General features: G+C 38.7%; 1 protein-coding gene across 2 annotated transcripts in view; it reads left to right on the forward strand.

Moving 5' to 3' along the window:
• Positions 1 to 18,636, forward strand: part of MARCHF6 (membrane associated ring-CH-type finger 6) — a 79,781-nt gene that overhangs the window by 20,210 nt on the left and 40,935 nt on the right. For both annotated transcript variants that reach the window (XM_015139735.3, XM_015139736.3), the window contains exons 2-8: positions 2,566 to 2,662; positions 3,516 to 3,589; positions 6,219 to 6,362; positions 11,302 to 11,374; positions 14,638 to 14,806; positions 15,844 to 16,033; positions 18,076 to 18,137. In XM_015139735.3, coding sequence (XP_014995221.1) covers positions 2,566 to 2,662; positions 3,516 to 3,589; positions 6,219 to 6,362; positions 11,302 to 11,374; positions 14,638 to 14,806; positions 15,844 to 16,033; positions 18,076 to 18,137 — 809 coding nt within the window. The remainder of the gene's footprint in view (positions 1 to 2,565; positions 2,663 to 3,515; positions 3,590 to 6,218; positions 6,363 to 11,301; positions 11,375 to 14,637; positions 14,807 to 15,843; positions 16,034 to 18,075; positions 18,138 to 18,636) is intronic.

The following is an 18,636-nucleotide window of genomic DNA, read 5'->3' on the forward strand; positions in this document are numbered from 1 at the left end:
CTCTTAGGTGGCTGTTATAGTGCCTGCTGAGGCGACCACTGTGACCAAGAATCTTAGTAATAGGGAATCTCAATTTGGTTCTGCAGAGAGAGCCTGATAAATTAATATCCTATCTAAGGAACGCAGCAGGCGTACAAATTACCCACTCCCAACCCTGGAAGATAATGATTAAAACAACATGGAACTCTTTCAAGGCCCTGTAGTTGGAAAGAGTCCACTTTAAATCCTTTAAAGAGAATCTGTTGCAGGGCAAGCCTGGTGCTGGCAGCCACGGTAATCCCACTTTCAGTGTGGTGTGCTGAATTTGTGGCCATTAAAATGCTTGTTCTTGGATCTTAGGTGCTGCCGGGGTCCATTGCAAGAAAGTCCATGCCTCTTGCCTTTTGGTACCTTCCAGGCTCTTGCCTGAGTTTCCCTGGAGCTGAAGTGTGCACTTGAAGAAAATTAGTGTTCAAAGTAGTGTGGGCTGCCTGGATACTGCTGGTGGGAATCATGGAATGGGAGTGTGGTTCTATTTTGTTTGTGTCAAAACTTTGAGGAAGCTGATTAAGCAGGGCAGTTGGGGCATTAGTATTGCACCGCTAGGACTCAAATTCTGGGCCGGTAGTAAGACTGATCAGAGTGAAAGCTTTTGCCAAGGATGTTTTCGTTAACCGAGGATGAAGGTGAAAGTAGGAAGTTTAAAGAAGTTCAGGTCCTGTGTAGTTACGAACATAAATGTGATGTTGACCACTGCATTAATGCCCATGACCCACTAGCAGCTTCCAGGAAACCCTTTGGGTTGTGGTAGGGGAAAGGTCTGTGTTCAAAGCTGAATCTGAAAGGCAGCAGCAGTAGGGATGGCATAATTCTACTCAACATGAGCAACCTTACCTGCTTCCAGCACAGACAGGATTGTCCCATTGAAAGTTGTTCTGTGGATGGGGGTGCATGACTTTTCTACTCGATGAAGAGATTTGACTGGTAGTTAATCGATAACCAGGAAGACTAGCATGCTAACCAGTTAGGCGAGCATTCAGCATCCCCCAATTCACACAAATGACATTCAGCCATCTGAGATTGAGCAGTTAGACTCTGGATCGCCCAACTGGTTAGCACACTAGTCTCCTTGGTTATCTAGTCACCAGACGGATCTCTCCACCAGCCTAGAAAAGGCATGCACCCCCACCCACAGAAGAGTAGCCACAGGTCTGTGATGCTCTTAAATGCCTGGAACCACGCACCACACTGCTCTCAGCATGTGCTCATTTGAATCCGATGGGTGCCAGAGACCCATTAAGTCCATTAGTGATGCGGATCGGGATTGTAGTAATTCCTTGTTAAGGAAGAATTCCCCGTGAGAGAGCAGGCCGAAAGTATGCATTAAGTTTCTGCTGATTCTCCCTCGATAGGCCACTAGGGATTGGCTCTTGGCCCTGACGCATAGCTGAGAACGGTCTAAAATAAAAGTTATAGCCAGGGTTCCCTAAGTGGACCCAGGTAGGAGCTTTAGAGCGAGAGTGCGAAGGATCAGTAGCGGTTCCTCCACTGTCGTGCTGCTTCGGGGCCACTCCAGGCAGGAGGACAGGCAAATGTGCCCCTAGAGCCTCGTAATGCTGGGCATGAGGGGTAAGGCTGCGGTCCAAGGACCCCTTAGCACTGGACTCCTGTCCCTTCTGCTTAAGGTGGCTTCCGGCTCATCTCTCTGTGGCCTGGTGCCTTTGTGGCTTTGGGGTATCCCCTCCCCCAACCAGTCCTTGAAGTCTGTGTGTGTGTTTCTGTGTCTGTCTACTTCACACACTTGTGGGGTGGGACGACATGAAAAGCATGTCTTCTAACTGCTGTTACTGTGGTGAGTCCTCAGATGTGTTTTGTGGAGTTTAGGCTGTTAGGACTTTAAACCATTAAATTGTTAAGACTGGAGGCCAGGCGCCGTGGCTCATGCCTGTAATCCCAGCACTTTGGGAGGCCGAGGCGGGTGGATCATGAGGTCAGGAGATTGAGACCATCCTGGCTAACACGACGAAACCCCGTCTCTACTAAAAAATACAAACAATTAGCTGGGTGCAATCGTGAGCGCCTATAATCCCAGCTACTCCGAGGCAGGAGAATGGCGTGAACCCGGGAAGTGGAGCTTGCACTGAGCTCCATTGCACTCCATTGAGATTGTGCCATTGCACTCCAGCCTGGGTGACAGAGCGAGACTCCGTCCCAAAAAAAAAAAAAAAGACTGGAGTTTAAAACTGTTAGGATGCCAATGGCGACCTGATTTTACATATTTCTATTATTTGTTGTGGAGAGTGCAGTTTTAAATAAAATCATCTGTTCCTGTTATTTTCAACTTTGGTTTATTTAAAAGCTGTCATACAAAGGAACAACTTTTAATACATTATTTAGGAAGTTTTTTCGTTTTAAATATACACTTGAATCGCAACTTAATCACAACTTTCAGTTCTCCATGCTATTAATGTTTTGTCAAGTGATAGATTCTTGCTTTAATGTCCAATATTTTGGTTTATGCTTGTCTCTTGTTTTTTTTAAAAAGTTATAAGCAAAGGAAATTCAATTTTCCTTTTTCATTGACAGACATATGTAGAGTGTGTCGGTCGGAAGGAACACCTGAGAAACCACTTTATCATCCTTGTGTATGTACTGGCAGTATTAAGTTTATCCATCAAGAATGGTAAGTCATACTTTTAGAAAGTTGTGTAAGTCGGAGCTTCAGTTTTGTCATGTATACAGTAACAAGGATCATTTCAATGTACTTTCTCTGTAATTATTTTTAAAATTTTATTGTATTGTCCCGAGCACAGGAAACTAAAAAAGCCCTTTTATTGTAAAATTTCAAAAATTTGGAAAAGAAATTATCCATTAATTCTTAATACCATGGCTGTTATTTTGGTGTATCCCCTTCCAGGTACACGTGATTACCCATTGTTATTTCTACCCTGGAGAGCTTATTTTGTTCTCCGAAAGTGTTATGATTTTCTAGTTTTGCTTGGCATAATAGTAGCTTACATTTATGAATAACTTTTTGCCAAGAACTATTCTTAGTGTTTTGTACATTTCAACTTACTTAATTCTTATAAGAAAACTGTGATGAGGTAGAGTGTTATTATTATGCAGATGAGGAAACTGAAGCATAGGAAGGTTAGATAACTTGTCCTAGGCCACATAGCCAGCCAGTTAGTGGCAGAACCAGAATGCAGACCTAGCTACCAGGTACCAGTATTATCAGACCAGGATTAAAACTGATGTTGATGCTTGGAGATTCTTTCATATTCATTTTGCTTTGAGGAAATCACAGTTTTGATTGAACCTTTTTTAATGGTAGAAAAATGTATTGTTTTTATGTCTAGCTGTTGTAGTTTTTTATTTTTAGAAGGCGGTTACAAAAAGTTGAGTATTCTAAATTTGAAAATTTTGAAACTAAAAGCTCTGTGATATGTACATTTTTAATAAAAACAATGTTTTCAACAAAACTGTAGGTTTCTTTGTTGTAAACTCTGTACTTATGAATCTGTTTATAATTACAGCTTAGTTCAGTGGCTGAAACACAGTCGAAAAGAATACTGTGAATTATGCAAGCACAGATTTGCTTTTACACCAAGTAAGTTCTTTAGACCTTTTCACTGCATTTGTTTGGTTATCACTCATGGCATAAAGGTGTTTAGATCAGTTGACAGAGGAAGGGGGAAAAAGTGTTTAAGTACTTTAAAACAACTATTTTCAGTTTGATTGTCTTTGATAGTAATAGGAAATATTGATATTTTATTTAGGAAAATATTTTTAAAAACTGTATGCCCTCTTTTATCACACACATGTTTGAGATTTAATTTGTGGGTTTTTGTGTTTTTTTTTTTGTCTTTAAACATTTTTTTACTTTTAATTATAGAAAAGTTCGAACACATGCAAAAATCTAACAAGTCCACGTGTACCCATCACTTAGTTTCAACTCATAGCCAGTCTTGTTTTACACATGCTCTTGTTGCCTGCCTCTTTATCCTTTTATTTTTTCTCCATTATTTAAAAAATAATTCTACCATTTATAATTTCATCTGTATGTATTTCAGTATGTATCTCTAAAAGGTAAGGGTTCTTTTTCAAAAACGTAACTATAATACCGTTATCCACCTAGAAAAATTAATGATGCCTTGATTTCATCAGATACTCACTACTCTTCAAATTTGGACTATATTTTGAGTTAAAGTTGTGTAGGTTAGAGTAATAGCCATAAAACTTAAAAAAATAAATAAATAGAGTTTGGGGGGGGGGGTCTCACTATATTGCCCAGGTTGGTCTTGAACTCCTGGCCTCAAGCAGTTCTCCTGCCACAGCCTCCCAAAGTGTTGGGATTACAGGCTTGAGCCACATTGCCTGGCCAAATAAAGTTTTAAATTACCGTTTTTTTAATGAGACTAACTTTTAAGGTCAGTGTTTCATAAGCCTTTATAAAATATTTTGCAACCTTTAAGGTTTTAACTATAATTCCTGTGCCTATTAATACTTAATATGCTTCATCTTAAATAAGTAGAGGACTGTGCTGGCAGATTATTATTTGAAGCATAATTTTTCATTCTGGGATCCCCTACATTGCCTTCCCTTACAAAGGATTTTTGTGTTTTAGTTGTGTGTGTGTGGTTTCCTTTAAAGCATCTTGAGCTTCTCAATATAAATGCTGTAAATTAGTGTTTTACTTTGTTTTTATTTGATGAGTATAAATGATTAAAGTTATTACACTTTCACTTTTGGAGCTGTATATTCATCTAAAAAAGTCAATTCTGTTATTTTGTAGTAATTTTCTGTAGTACATAAAAGCTGTACAGCTTGTCAAGATTCATAGGAAACTATGACTAAATAGTTAAGTATCTTCATGAAATTCAGTTGATAGGAAATACGTGGCCTTTTACTTTGAGGCCAGAAGAAGCTTTTTTTGTACATTTTAATTTTCATTTGGTAGTTATATTCTCTATTTCTTTTATGTTTTCCAAAAAACCTCTATTATTACTGGTTTTAATGACGTACTCTTATATGCCAGATATCCTATTGAAGTCTATGATCTGTGGGCATGTGTCATTAAAAGTTGCTATTTGTGGCCAGGCGCTGTGGCTCACGCCTGTAATTCCAGCACTTTGAAAGGCTGAGGCAGGCAGATCACCTGAGGTCAGAAGTTTGAGGCTAGCCTGGCCAACGTGGTGGAAACCCTGTCTCTACTAAAAATACGAAAATCAGCCAGGCGTGGTGGCAGGCGCCTGTAATCCCAGCTACTTGGGAGCCTGAGGCAGGAGAATCACTTGAACCTGGGAGGCGGAGTTTGCAGTGAGCCGAGATTATGCCACCACACTCCAGCCTGGGCAACAGAGTGAGACTCTGTCTCAAAAAAAAAAAAAAAGTTGCTATTTGTTAATTGTTTATTTCTCAGTGTTTATGGGTGTGAACCGTTTTGTGATACTGCTCTTAAAAATTTTAGATCATTGCTTTTAAACCCTGATATATCATAAGTTCTTGTTTTGGCCTTACTGGAGAAAGAAGTGTGTGTTTTTCCTTTATGTTCTTTCCGAGCTACCTGTGGTAGAGCTTTTTAATAATAAGCAGTGGTTTTTTTATTGGAGCCATTTTAAAAGGGAATCCTAAAATGTGGCAGAACCTTTCTTTTTCTGAATGTGTTGAGCCACATTTCGCAGAGTAGTGGGAAGATCTGAATTTATCGTTTGAAATTTTAAGTATTATGCTAACATTGGGAAAGTGGCTAACAAATGTCAGTGGGATGTTTGCTCCCACGTGAAATGATCTGCTGCAGACTGTTGTGCTTTTTGAGTGCTATTTAATGCTTATATTTGGGGGCGTGTTGATGGCATGTTTTCAGTTTCATCTTTTGCTCCTGTTTGCTTTATTATATCTTATAATTTGGGAAACCAGATGATTATATTGGTTGAATGTTAAAATATGTGTAAATGGGCCTTGTACGAAGTTTATGGCTATTTGCAAGGGATGTGAACATCTGTTGAATTTTTTTTCCTGCTCAGAGGCCTTTGTTGATTTCCACGTTTCACACGTGATTTGCCTCATAAATGACTTCTTGGGTAAATGTGATATTGTAACTATTTGTTTTATTTCTTTTAATAGGAAGAAAATTAAGCACAAGGCAAATATTGAAAGTTTAATGTCTATTTTATATTTATGTATTAAGCTATTTTCAAATCTTCATGAAATTTTAAGTACTTTTTTTCTGCTTATAGTTTATTCTCCAGATATGCCTTCACGGCTTCCAATTCAAGACATATTTGCTGGACTGGTTACAAGTATTGGTACTGCAATACGATATTGGTTTCATTATACACTTGTGGCCTTTGCATGGTTGGGAGTTGTTCCTCTTACAGCATGTGAGTATTCATGCCTCTTATTGGAGTTATTTAAACATTGCATAACTACTTGATATTATAAAGCAATATTGCATCATATTATTATTTGATGTTTAGTTATTTGATGTCAGAATGTCACGTATTAGGAAAGCCTTATTTAGAAGATGTTCATCTGAACTAAGAATGAGTTTAACAGGTCAGTTTCTTGAATGAATATGGGAAAGAACACAGCATACAGAATGGCTAACCATGAAAGTTCATGAATGCATTGAAAAAATCAAATCATAACTGGATTTGAAGTATACTAGAGCTTTCAAGGACTACAAAAGATGGCCGGGCATGGTGGCTCATTCCTGTAATCTCAGCACTTTGGGAGGCCGAGGTAGGCAGATCACGAGATCAGGAGTACTAGCCTGGCCAACATGGAGGCTGAGGCAGGAGAATTGCTTGAACCCAGGAGGCGGAGGTTGCAGTGAACTGAGATTGCACCACTGCACTCCAGCTTGGGCAACAGAGCAAGACTCTGTCTTGGGAAAAAAAAAGGACTGCAAAAAATGAATTCTTTTGGGATTCCACAACCCTCCTTTAAAAACATACTCACATGGCCGGGTGTGGTTGCTCACGTCTGTAATCCCAGCACTTTGGGAGGCCAAGGTGGGAGGATCACTTGAGGTCAGGAGTTCGAGTCCAGCCTGACCAACATGGTGAAACCCCGGCTCTACTAAAAATACAAAAATTAGCCGGGTGTGGTAGTGTGCGCCTGTAATCCCAGCTACTCGGGAGGCTAAGACAGGAGAATCACTTGAACCCGCGAGACAGAGGTTTCAGTGAGCTGAGATCACGCTACTGCACTCCAGCTTGGGCAACAGAGTGAGATGTCACCTCAATAAAATACAAATAAAATTAAAATAAAATTAAAAAATACTCATACATGTAATGGTCCTAAATAATTGGGAGGCTTATCTTTCAGATATAGGAGGCTCTTTGGGAGGTTGATATGCTAATCAACCCCCCTAATCAATCCAAAGAATCCTCTTGGATTCTTTGTTGTTCTTATAGTCATGGAGAGAAGTATGTAGTATATGGGTGGCAGAGTATATAGATAAGAGTCATTAAACAAAATTTTAAATTAGCATAATTAATATCTTCATGTCTCCTTAAAATATGGTAAAATAATGTTGATTACCTATGGAAATGAAATTCTTGGAAGATACACCAACTAGCAGAATATAGGTACTGTTGAAGAGTGAGTTAGCTAGAAAATTGTATGAAGGAATTCTCCCAGGATGAAACTCAGAGGGACAAAGTAGTTATGAGAAGTAAATATAGAGAAATGGAGGCTAATCTAGTTGTTTCAGTATCTGTCTAGTAAGTAGTTCCACAAGGTAAAAGAGACAGTGGAGATGAGGAAACAATTGGTGTCTTTTAGATTGAAAGAGAAAGCTGACCATGGTAAAGGAAAAGTCTCATGAACCTAGACATATTCTCAAGTTTTCCAGAGCTGGGTAATGTGGCGATGGTGATAGAGGTATAGAGATTGTGTGCTTCCAGATTATCCAACAAAGTAAAGAAAATCAAAGTGGCATCAGACTTAAAATTAGCAATGTTGAATGCTCGAAGACAGTGGAAACTCAAAGTTTCATGTTTTTGAACCTAAAATTCCCTTCCTGCAAATTACTCTCAGATGGAAGGACAAACTACAGATGTTTCAATAGATGTGAGAGATTGGAAAATTTACCACCTTAAACCTTTTTGAAAAAACTGAGGATATACTCTACTAAATGAGCAAGGAATCAAAGAGAGAAAGATGTGAGATTCAAAGAAGTGTTTCATATAGCTAAGTCTCGATTGTTAATCTACAATAATTAATAGTTTTTGGGTAACAGCCTGGAACTGAAATTCCAGATGATCTTAATGTGGGAGAAATTGTGACAGGAACATAGAAATTCAAGCTTTTAAAATTGCTTATCTCATTTGTGGGGAGATTATAGATGTTCTAGATGTAGGTAGAAAAATAGAGCATAACTGTGCATTAAAAATGTAGACTAGACTCACAACTACCCAGAATTAGACTCACAGCTACATTGTTTCATTATTAATGACAAAAGTGCCACCACAGATCAGTGGAAAAAAGATGGTTTTTTCGGTAAATGGTATTGCAACAACCAGATGGCCATACAGAAAAAAATGAATCATACCATGACCTCAACCTAACCCAGAAATTAATTTGAGATAAAAGCCTGAATGTGAAAGTTAAAAAGAAACTTCTAAAGTAAAATATAGGAGAATAAGCATAAAAGAAAATATTAGTAAGTTGAACATAATTAAAGTTAAGAACTTATGTTCATCCTTAGACACTTTTAAGAATAAAAGGCAATTTAATTCTGGCACGCAAAAAAAAAAATAAATAAAAAATTGAAAGGCAAACCAAGCCATAGAATGAGCGAAGATATTTGCAGTACACATAATCCAACAAAGGACTTGTATCTAGAGTATATAAATCAATAACAGAAAGGCAAACACATCTCAGTTAAGCAGTGGACAGAAGGTCTGAACAGGTATTTCTGGAAAAACAGCTAAATATACTAAGCTCTCCATGTCTGTGGGTTCTGCAATGCTAACTGTGGAATTTGAGCATCTGTTTATTATTGAGGAGATTCCTGGAACCCATTCCCCATGGATACCAAGGGATGACAGTAGCCAATAAACACATGAAAAAGTGTTCAGCATCGTTAGAGAAATGCAGAAGGAGGGTGACTAAAAATAAAAAGAGTAGACAGTGCCAAATGTTGCTTAGGATGTAGAGCATCTAGAACACATGTACAGTGATCGAGGAGGAGTGCATATGTTATAACCACTTTGGAAAACTGTTTGGCAGTATCTGCTGATGCTAAATATTGTATACAAATACCTTATGATCTAGCAGTTCCATTCTTGGGAATATAACTAACAGAACAAGAAGTTTCTGTTCACTAAAGAACATATGTATAAGAACGACCACAGCATTTTTATTAATAGTACTTAAAAACTGAAATCAGTCAAATGCCTATTAATAGTAGAATGGATACATTGTGGTTTATTCATGCAATGGAATACTACATAGCAGGGAAAAAGAGCTGACTATTGTGACATGGAATAACATGGATGAATTTTATTTCTTTGACAAAAAACAAGCCAGGCACAAAATTGTGTGATTGCATGTGTGTGAAATTTTAAAACAGGTTAAATTCATCTATAGTGATAGAGATCTGAATAGTGGTTACCTTTTGCAGGGGCTTTTGCCTCGGAAGAAGCTTGAGGGAGCCTTCTGGGGAGCTGGAAGTGTTGAACATCTTGATTTGGGTGGTGATTACCCAAGACATGTATATTTTAAGAATTCACCCATCTGTACGCTTAAGATTTATGTAAAATGTACTTTAATAAAGACATAACAAAACTCAAGGGCAACAGCTAGAAGACTAGAAATAGGATGAGTAGGAAACAGCAAATAAAATTTGGAAATTTCAAACAAAGGCAGGAAAGGAAGGGAAGGCGGAGGAAGGAAGTAGGGAAATAAAATTAAATACGTCTGTAATCATCAGGGATTAGATTTCTCTGTTACTAGAGAGCTTCATAGATGTGTAGGTATAAAACTTGCACTACTACAAGAGATAAATACAAAGCAGCACAGGTTAATGCTAAAGAGATACAAAAATAGTTTTGTTAGCAAATGGCTAACCAGAAAACTGGGCCTTGAAATACATAAAACAGTCACAGTCATAGTGGAAGACTTACATGCCTCTCTGAAATCAGTAGATGAAATAGGCAAAAGTAAGGACTTATAAGATTTAACAGTTATTAATCACAAGCTTGTTTTCTGTTCTGACTTGTTTATATACAGATACGCACAATTTAAATTACATCACACGATACATATTCTGTAACTTTTCTCTTTAGCTTAGCATCGTATTCTGGTGGTCTTTCCATGTAAGTGAGTGTTCTGCTGCCCTTTTTTTTTTTTTTTTTAACGGTGCACAGCACTCTGTAGTAAGAAGGCCTATTGCATATGAATTCATTTACCTATCTAAACATTTGGTTTGTCAGTTTTACATTGTTACAAGCATACTTGCGTGAGTATTTTATAAACACATGTAAGTAATTTTTATTACAGAAATTCTTTTCCTACCTTTCCATTTTGACTTGGTTTTGAAAACAGCCATTGAAGTCACTGAAAATCTGAACTGAAGTCTCTGATACAAGGCTATATAGGGAATGCTTAAGCTAATACACAAATACTGGTTTGAAAGAAAGCCTCAGGTTTTTATTCTTGTGCCCCATTTTCAAATCTGTGGTCTGTTATCTCATTCTGTCTAGAATTCTGCCTTCCTAACTAAAAGACTTTCTGCCTTGATAGCAGTACATTCACCCAAACTTTGTCTTTCTCTAAATGGCCAGAATTTAGAGTAATATATTCTGTATTTTAGAGAACCTCTGAATCTGTGCTTTTAAAATACTGATTGTCAGGTTGCCATTTATGGCATTGCAGTACATACTGTACTGAAAAATTCTCTTAATTTCAAAGACTTATACTTCCAAAACTGAAACATTTTATTGTCATGAGCAGACTTAATGAATTTTGGAATTCTAGAATTTAAAAAATTCTTTATATTATAATTTTGGAGATCTTTACTTTAGATTTTGCTTTTCAAATATCTAAGCTCATTCAATTTAAAAAAAAAAAGTAAACCTAGAGAGAATCTAAGCACTAAACATGATTGTGTAACATTTACTCTTGATTGTCACTCTATTTGTGCTTGATCATGTTTTTAAAAATTTAATATTTTGAGACTTAGGTTTGTAAAGACTAAATGTTTATTTCAGTGGCATTTGTGGTGTTCCACTTTACTTCTGCTTTCTTGAGCAGCTATATGAGTTCATGATGCGAGTTGTGACTGTATGCCATCATGCTCTTTTTCGGTAGGCCGCATCTACAAGTGCTTGTTTACTGGCTCTGTGAGCTCACTACTGACACTGCCATTAGATATGCTGTCGACGTGAGTATTGAACCTGTGTGATGAATGTTGCATGATGTAGATGATGCTTGCTTTTTTCCTTGCATATTTGTTTTTATTATAATTTGTAAATTCTTCTGTTTTGAGAAAAAATAATTTATGTCTATTACACTAACAGTTTTAGCTGCAGTAGAAGTAGCTGATAAATGTAAATGACATTTATTTTAAAACATACCTGTTTCATGGGACTGTTTTGTAATGATGGGATGACTTTTCTTTCTTTTTTTTTTTTTTGAGATGGAGTCTTGTTCTGTTGTCCAGGCTGGAGTGCAGTATTGCTATCTCGGCTCACTGCAACCTCTGCCTCCTGGGTTCAAGTGATTCTTCTGCCTCAGCCTCCCTGGTAGCCCGCTACCATGCCTGGCTAATTTTTGTATTTTTAGTAGAGACAGAGTTTCACCATGTTGGCCACATTGGTCTCAAACTCCTGACCTCAGGTGATCCACCCGCTTCGGGCTCCCAAAATACGTGGATTACAGGCATAAGCCACCGCGCACAGCTGGGATGACTTTCTAAATAGGCTGTCATGCAGTTTGAGATATATGCTACTGTCTTATGTTCATAAGAGTTTTTTTTTTTTTTTTTTTTAAATGGATCCTCACTCTGTTACCTATGGTAGGGTGCAGTGGTGTGATCTCTGCTCACTGCAACTTCTTCCTCGTGGGTTCAAATGATTCTCCTGCTTCAGCCTCCTGAGTAGCTGGGATTACAGGCGTGTGGTCCCAAGCCAGGCTAATTTTTAAAAAATTTTTAGTAAAGATGGAGTTTCACCGTGATAGCCAGGCTCATCTCAAACTCCTAACCTCAAGTAATCTGCCCACCTCAGTGTCTCAAAGTGCTGAGATTACAGGCATGAGTCACTGTGCTTGGCCAAGAGTTCATTTTAATATGTTTTTAACATGCACATTTGAACTCAGATTTATTTTTTAAATGTTTTCCATGATTATTAGAATATAAATGCTAAAAACTTGCCTGTAGTTACTTTACTATATCTTGACATTAAGCATTCTTGCTTGCCTTATATTGGCAGGCTTCTTTTTTCCTCTGACCTGATTGGTTTGAGGGTCACCTGAATTGCTTTCAGTAGACTATTCATTGACTACAGAGGACCACTGGAAGCCTAGTGGGGCTAGTCAAACTAAATTACAAACATGGCTTGGTTTTATAGTCCTAAGCTGCCTTTTACAGTTTGAAAAATTGAGCCAGTTTTTCTGATAGCCGTTGTGGCCAAACTACTTTTTTTTTTCAGTAATATTTTGTACTCTACAGAATTTTTTTTTTCTGTGAAATTTTACTTTAAATTTCCTTGGTGTCTTATCAGTTTCTATATATTCTGTAGCTCAGTAATTGAGGTCATCTCTAGGTGCACTGTATCAGTTATCTATTGCTGCAAAACAAACTGTCCCAAACCTTAGTGGTTTAAAACAACTACCATTTTATTTGCTTATAATTCTGGGGTCAGCAGTTTGGGCTGGGCTCAGCTGAACTTTTCAACTATTGGGCTTGCTTAGGTCACTCAGCTGTTTTACTGAGACTTAATGATCTAAGGTGGTTTATCTGAGATGCCTTGGTTCTCCTCCTTATGGCCTCTTATCTTCTGGAATGCTAGTGGGGCTTCTTTACATGGTAGTCTCAGGGCAGCATTCTAAAAGGGCAAGAGAGGAAGCTTGCAAGCCCTCCTCTGGGCTCTGGAACTTAGGCAGCATCACTTCTCTCCAGGATTCACAAAACCAGCCCAGATTAAAGGAATAAGTGAAAAGGACTAGAGTTTGTCACCAAATGTTTAAAATCTGTAACAAACAGTTAGGATTATTGCTGATGGCAAGGAAGATATAAAGGGGATATTTTGGTCCAAACCTTTCAGAATGTAATAGCCTGGAGAGTTCCTTAGTAAGGTGGTAGTTAGGATTCCTCTTTTGATTCAGGACATACTGCAGACTATATTTTCTAGGAGCCATGCCAGTTTAGTTTAAGTTTGGTGCTGGTGGGTCAAGGTCTACCAGATTGACCCTTCTCAGGTTTTCTATGGAGGAAAAAAGTGATTCCATTAAAATAATGGATTTTCCAGTGGCTGATAGTTCAGAGGTGTTTGAGTTATCTGTGAATAATTCTGAAATCATAAACATGGACTAGGGAAGGAAAGATAAGCCTCTTAAGTAAGAGAGGAAAAGGAGAAAGTGGTCCTTGGTATCACAACATGTGATGCATTTTCTTGTATGATTACCAAAGGAACCGTACTTCACCTTTCTGGATTTGTTGAGAAACGAATACACTTTTGGTATATTTGCAGTTAGCATCAAAACTTGATTTGCTTTCTGAATGAAAAACTTTTTTTTTTGAGATAGAGTCTCACTCTGTACCCATGCTGGAGTGCGGTGGCTCAATCTTGGCTCACTGCAACCCCCACCTCCTGGGTTCAAGCCATTCTCCTGCTTCAGCCTCCCGAGTAGCTGGAATTATAGGCACACACCATCATGCCTGGCTAATTTTTGTATTTTTAGTACAGATGGGGTTTCACTGTGTTGGCCAGGCTGGTCTCAAACTCCTGACCTCAAGTGATCCGCCTGCCTTGGCCTCCCAAAGTGCTGGGATTACAGGCATGAGCTACCACGCCTGGCCAAGTGACAAACTTCTATAAAATTTGTAATAGACCTCTTTGTCTTACATATGGCATCCTGAATATCTCTTAACCTTCATTTCTTTATGTTGTCATTAGACTTGTCTGGAGGAGCTTCTCCTCTTTTCTGATTTGATGATTCTATTAATTTGTGTGAGTTCAGGTGTCAGCTAATCACATTTTTAAACGTGTGTAAAATAAGGATACAGAAATTCTTAGAGTTGGACAGAGTTTTTAACCTTTGGTAAATTACATAAGTTTAATGCATGGCCTTTGTCAAGTATTAGACTGCTTTTGTCTTCTTTGCTTTCTGCCTTTCTGTTTCTAGGCCATTTTCAAAAGATAGGCTATGGATAGGTAATTTCCATATAGTTTTGATGGTATTTGATGCCTAAATAAGATACATAATACAAGTATATAAATATGTATAGGTTCTCTTATAAATAGAATTTCACCATAATCACAAATAGTTCTGTTGGAGAAACTTGAGATTTTCATCCAAAAAATTATTATTTATTTTTCTGGCTGTTTTTTTCCTGAGACTTAGTGTAAAATAAAACATTTTATCTTTATTTTCCTAATTTTAAGTGTTCTTTGGAGTAATTATATGTACTTTTTTTTTTAATAGGGAAAATTTGTTGGCAGATTGTTTGCAGGGTTGTTTTGTGGTGACATGCACACTGTGTGCATTCATCAGCCTGGTGTGGTTGAGAGAGCAGATAGTCCATGGGGGAGCACCAATTTGGTTGGAGCACGCTGCCCCACCCTTCAATGCTGCGGGACATCACCAAAATGAGGTAACTCCCCTTCTCCAAAATTGATTTTACTTAGGTAGGTCATGAGAATTATTGTCTCTCTCTAAGACTCAAACTCTTGACTTCCATGTCCCTCATAAATGTTCTTTTGTTATTAGAAAGGAGGGCAGTGTGGAAAGGTTTGGGTGAAGATGAAGAGAGATGTGAAAAATCAAGAAAGTGTTGTTATAACTTTGCCTCTTAATTTTCTAGCTAGAGTAGGGACGGCATTGGGGGTATACTAAAGTCCATGTGCACAATCTTACCCACTGAGCAGAAGTTTGAAAACATTTCCTCAAGTGTTTGTTAACAGAATTAAGTTGCGTATATGTATATATGTATGTGCATTTTTAAAAAAATGTATTTTCATCCCTGATGCTGTCAATAAAGACAAAGGCTGTCCTATAAGGAGGACTACAGAATGATGTTTTTAAGAGAGTAAGGTTTGTTAACCATTTTCTATAATGGTTTGTGAACTGTTAATCCGCTAAATTATACTGAACGAATATGTGCACTATGAAGTGAGGTTATGTTCCTATATACTAAAATTGATCCCACATCGGATACATTTAAAAAAGATGTCTTTGAAAGGTTTTCTTTTTAAAAAGTGTTTGGTAGAGTTTATATTTGTTTTCTAGTTTTTTGTTTGTTTTGTTTTTTTGAGATTGGGTCTTGCTCTGTCACTCAGGCTGGCGTGCAGTGGCATGATCCCACCTAACTGCAGCCTTACAACCTCCGGGCTCAAGAGATCCTCCTACCTCAGCCTCCTGAGTAGCTGGGACTACAGGCGCAAACCACCATGCCTGGCTAACTTCTTAATTTTATGTAGAGACAGGGTCTTGCTGTGCTGGCCAGGCTGGTCTTGAACTCTTGGGCTCAAGCAATCTGCCTGCCGTCGCCTCCCAAAGTGCCAGGATTACAGGCATGAGCCACTACACCTGGCCTAGTTTGTTTGTTTGTTTTAGCAAGAATAATGTGATTTGGAAACAGAGCAAAACAGACAAGTGGATCTAAATTTCTGGGCTTTTCTGTGATTTTAGGCTCCAGCAGGAGGAAATGGTGCAGAAAATGTTGCTGCTGATCAGCCTGCTAACCCACCAGCTGAGAATGCAGTGGTGGGGGAAAACCCTGATGCCCAGGATGACCAGGCAGAAGAGGAGGAGGAGGACAATGAGGAGGAAGATGACGCTGGTGTGGAAGATGCGGCAGATGCTAATAACGGAGCCCAGGGTAATGGCTGCTTGTGTGTCCTCAGTCTTCAGCACTGCAAATCTGTTCTCAACTTGCATTGAGGAAAAGGGCTGGCATTTTCAAATTTTAATGTTGTGAAGTTCTATTTCTAACTTATTTTTACTTTATTTTGGCAAACTGGCATTTATGGATGTACATAAATATGTTTTTTTCTATGAAACAGCATGTTTTATGTTTTAAAATTCTTTTTACACAGGGACTTTTTTTATAGGATAGATAGGAAGAAATTATTTTTTAAGTTGGATTAGGTACTACTTTTTTTAAAATAAAGGACTTTGGTACAGATTTACCACATTCATTTGCTTCTGTCTTTCCATGTCCCTTGAGTCAGTGCAATTTTTAAAATTGAAAAAGAATCTTGAAGTGTATACTGCAGACAAGGTGCCATCCAAATAAATCAATGTCTCATTTTCTAGCAGTGTAAACTCTAGCATATAAAATAAGATCCAAGACAGGAGGTGGGTAGATCACTTGAGGTCGTCAGGAGTTTGAGACCAGCTTGGCCAACATGGTGAAACCCCATCTCTACTAAAAATACAAAAATTAGCTGGGCGTGGTGGCACACACCTGTAATCCCAGCTACTTGGGAGGCTGAGATAGGAGAATCACTTGAACCCAGGAGGCAGAGGTTGCAGGGAGCTGAGATCATGTCACTGCACTCCAGCCTGGGTGACAGAGCAAGATTGGGTCTCAAAAAAAAAAAAAAGATCCAAGACAGAGTCTGCCAGTCAGCTGTCGGTCACTCACTTCCCCTCCTCCCTCCCACCACAGTTTTTCTGTCAAGCTTTGCGCTGTCTCTAGGTCTGCTTGGCATGCCTGATACTTGATTGTCTCTTTGTGTCAGGCACTCTGTTAGACGCTGAGCATGTAACTGCGACCAAAACATTAGACTGCTGCATTCCTGGAGTTTCTGGTTTAGTGAAAAAGTAGGAAAGACATGTTGTGTGATAAGTGTTGTGCAGGTTGCTCTGAGGATGCCGTTGGGGAGAGACCTATTTAATTAATTTACTTTTTTTTGAGACAAGGTTTTGCCCTGTCACCCGGGCTGGAGTACAGTGGCAGGAACACAGCTCACTGCAGCCTTGACCTTTTGGGCTCAAGTGATCCTCCTACCTGAACTCCCCAAGTAGCTGGGACCACAGGTGTGTGCCACCATGCCCAGCTAATTTTGTTTTTGTTTTTGTTTTCCTTGGTAAAGATGGGTTCTCCCTGTTGTCCTGGCTGGTCTTGAACTCCTGGGTGCAAGTGATCCTCCTGCCTCAGCCTCCCAAAGTGCTAAGATTACAGGCATGAGCCATTTTGCCCAGCCGAGACCTGTCTTAAATAAGGTTTCCCAGGTAGCTCAGAGTACCTGGTATTTGAGCTGAGACCTCTGAAGGATGATGAAAAGTGGCTTGTGTAATGGTAACAGGGAACCTTTGCAGGGAGAGGTCAGAGGCTCTGCGAATACAGCTTGCTGCTACCTTTGGGTCTGGCTATTATTTCTCTCCCTTGATCTAATACAGTAGCTCCTAACTATTCTTTCTCCTTCCATTCTTGCTCCACATAATTCATATTACTCTGCTGCCTTTAAATCTTTTAGTAGTTTTCCCATTACTAAAGAATAAAATCCAGACTCCACATTCCTCTTGTATGATCTGATTTCTGTCTTCTGCTACCCATATCATTACTCAGAATGTCCTCGTCCCCTGGTTTCCTTTTCTCAAATCTGCCAGATTCTTTCCTGGCTTAGAGCTATTGAATTCCTCTCTTTCACATAACCCTGTTTGTTCCCTTTCTGGCATTTATCTCAATCTAGGATTACATTACTTTATATGTAGTATTTATTTATATGTATGTTTTTATTCTTATTTGTTCCCTGACAAGCAAATACTCGGTATGGAAATGTGGCTTAGCTTCTCAACAACAGCTTACAAAGTACTAAGTTTTACCATTTTTAGTGCATTTTATTATTTTTTTATTATTTATTATTTTTAGTTCAAATTCCATTAGTAATCTTTAAATTGCAATTATATTTTCAGATGACATGAATTGGAATGCTTTAGAATGGGACCGAGCTGCTGAAGAGCTTACATGGGAAAGAGTAAGACCTTTTTCTGTCAAGTATCCTGGTGTTTTAATCCTAAAATATATTTTAAACTTTGTTATATTTAGATGTTATGGTTACAGTTGATGAAAAGTTACTGGAATTTTCTTTTTTTTTTTTTTTTTTTTTTTTTGAGACGGAGTCTTGCTCTGTAGCCCGGGCTGGAGTGCAGTGGCCAGATCTCAGCTCACTGCAAGCTCCGCCTCCCGGGTTTAGGCCATTCTCCTGCCTCAGCCTCCAGAGTAGCTGGGACTACAGGCGCCCGCCACCTCGCCCGGCTAGTTTTTTGTATTTTTAGTAGAGACGGGGTTTCACGGTGTTAGCCAGGATGGTCTCGATCTCCCGACCTCGTGATCCACCCGTCTCGGCCTCCCAAAGTGCTGGGATTACAGGCTTGAGCCACCGCGCCCGGCCTGGAATTTTCATTCCTAGTGAAAGTTAAGTGATATACTGTTTGTGGTGAAAATATTGTGATGTTGATGGCTTTTTCTTCTCT

This window comes from Macaca mulatta, chromosome 6, assembly GCF_049350105.2.
Source record: "Macaca mulatta isolate MMU2019108-1 chromosome 6, T2T-MMU8v2.0, whole genome shotgun sequence".
NCBI classification, from domain to species: Eukaryota; Metazoa; Chordata; class Mammalia; order Primates; family Cercopithecidae; genus Macaca; species Macaca mulatta.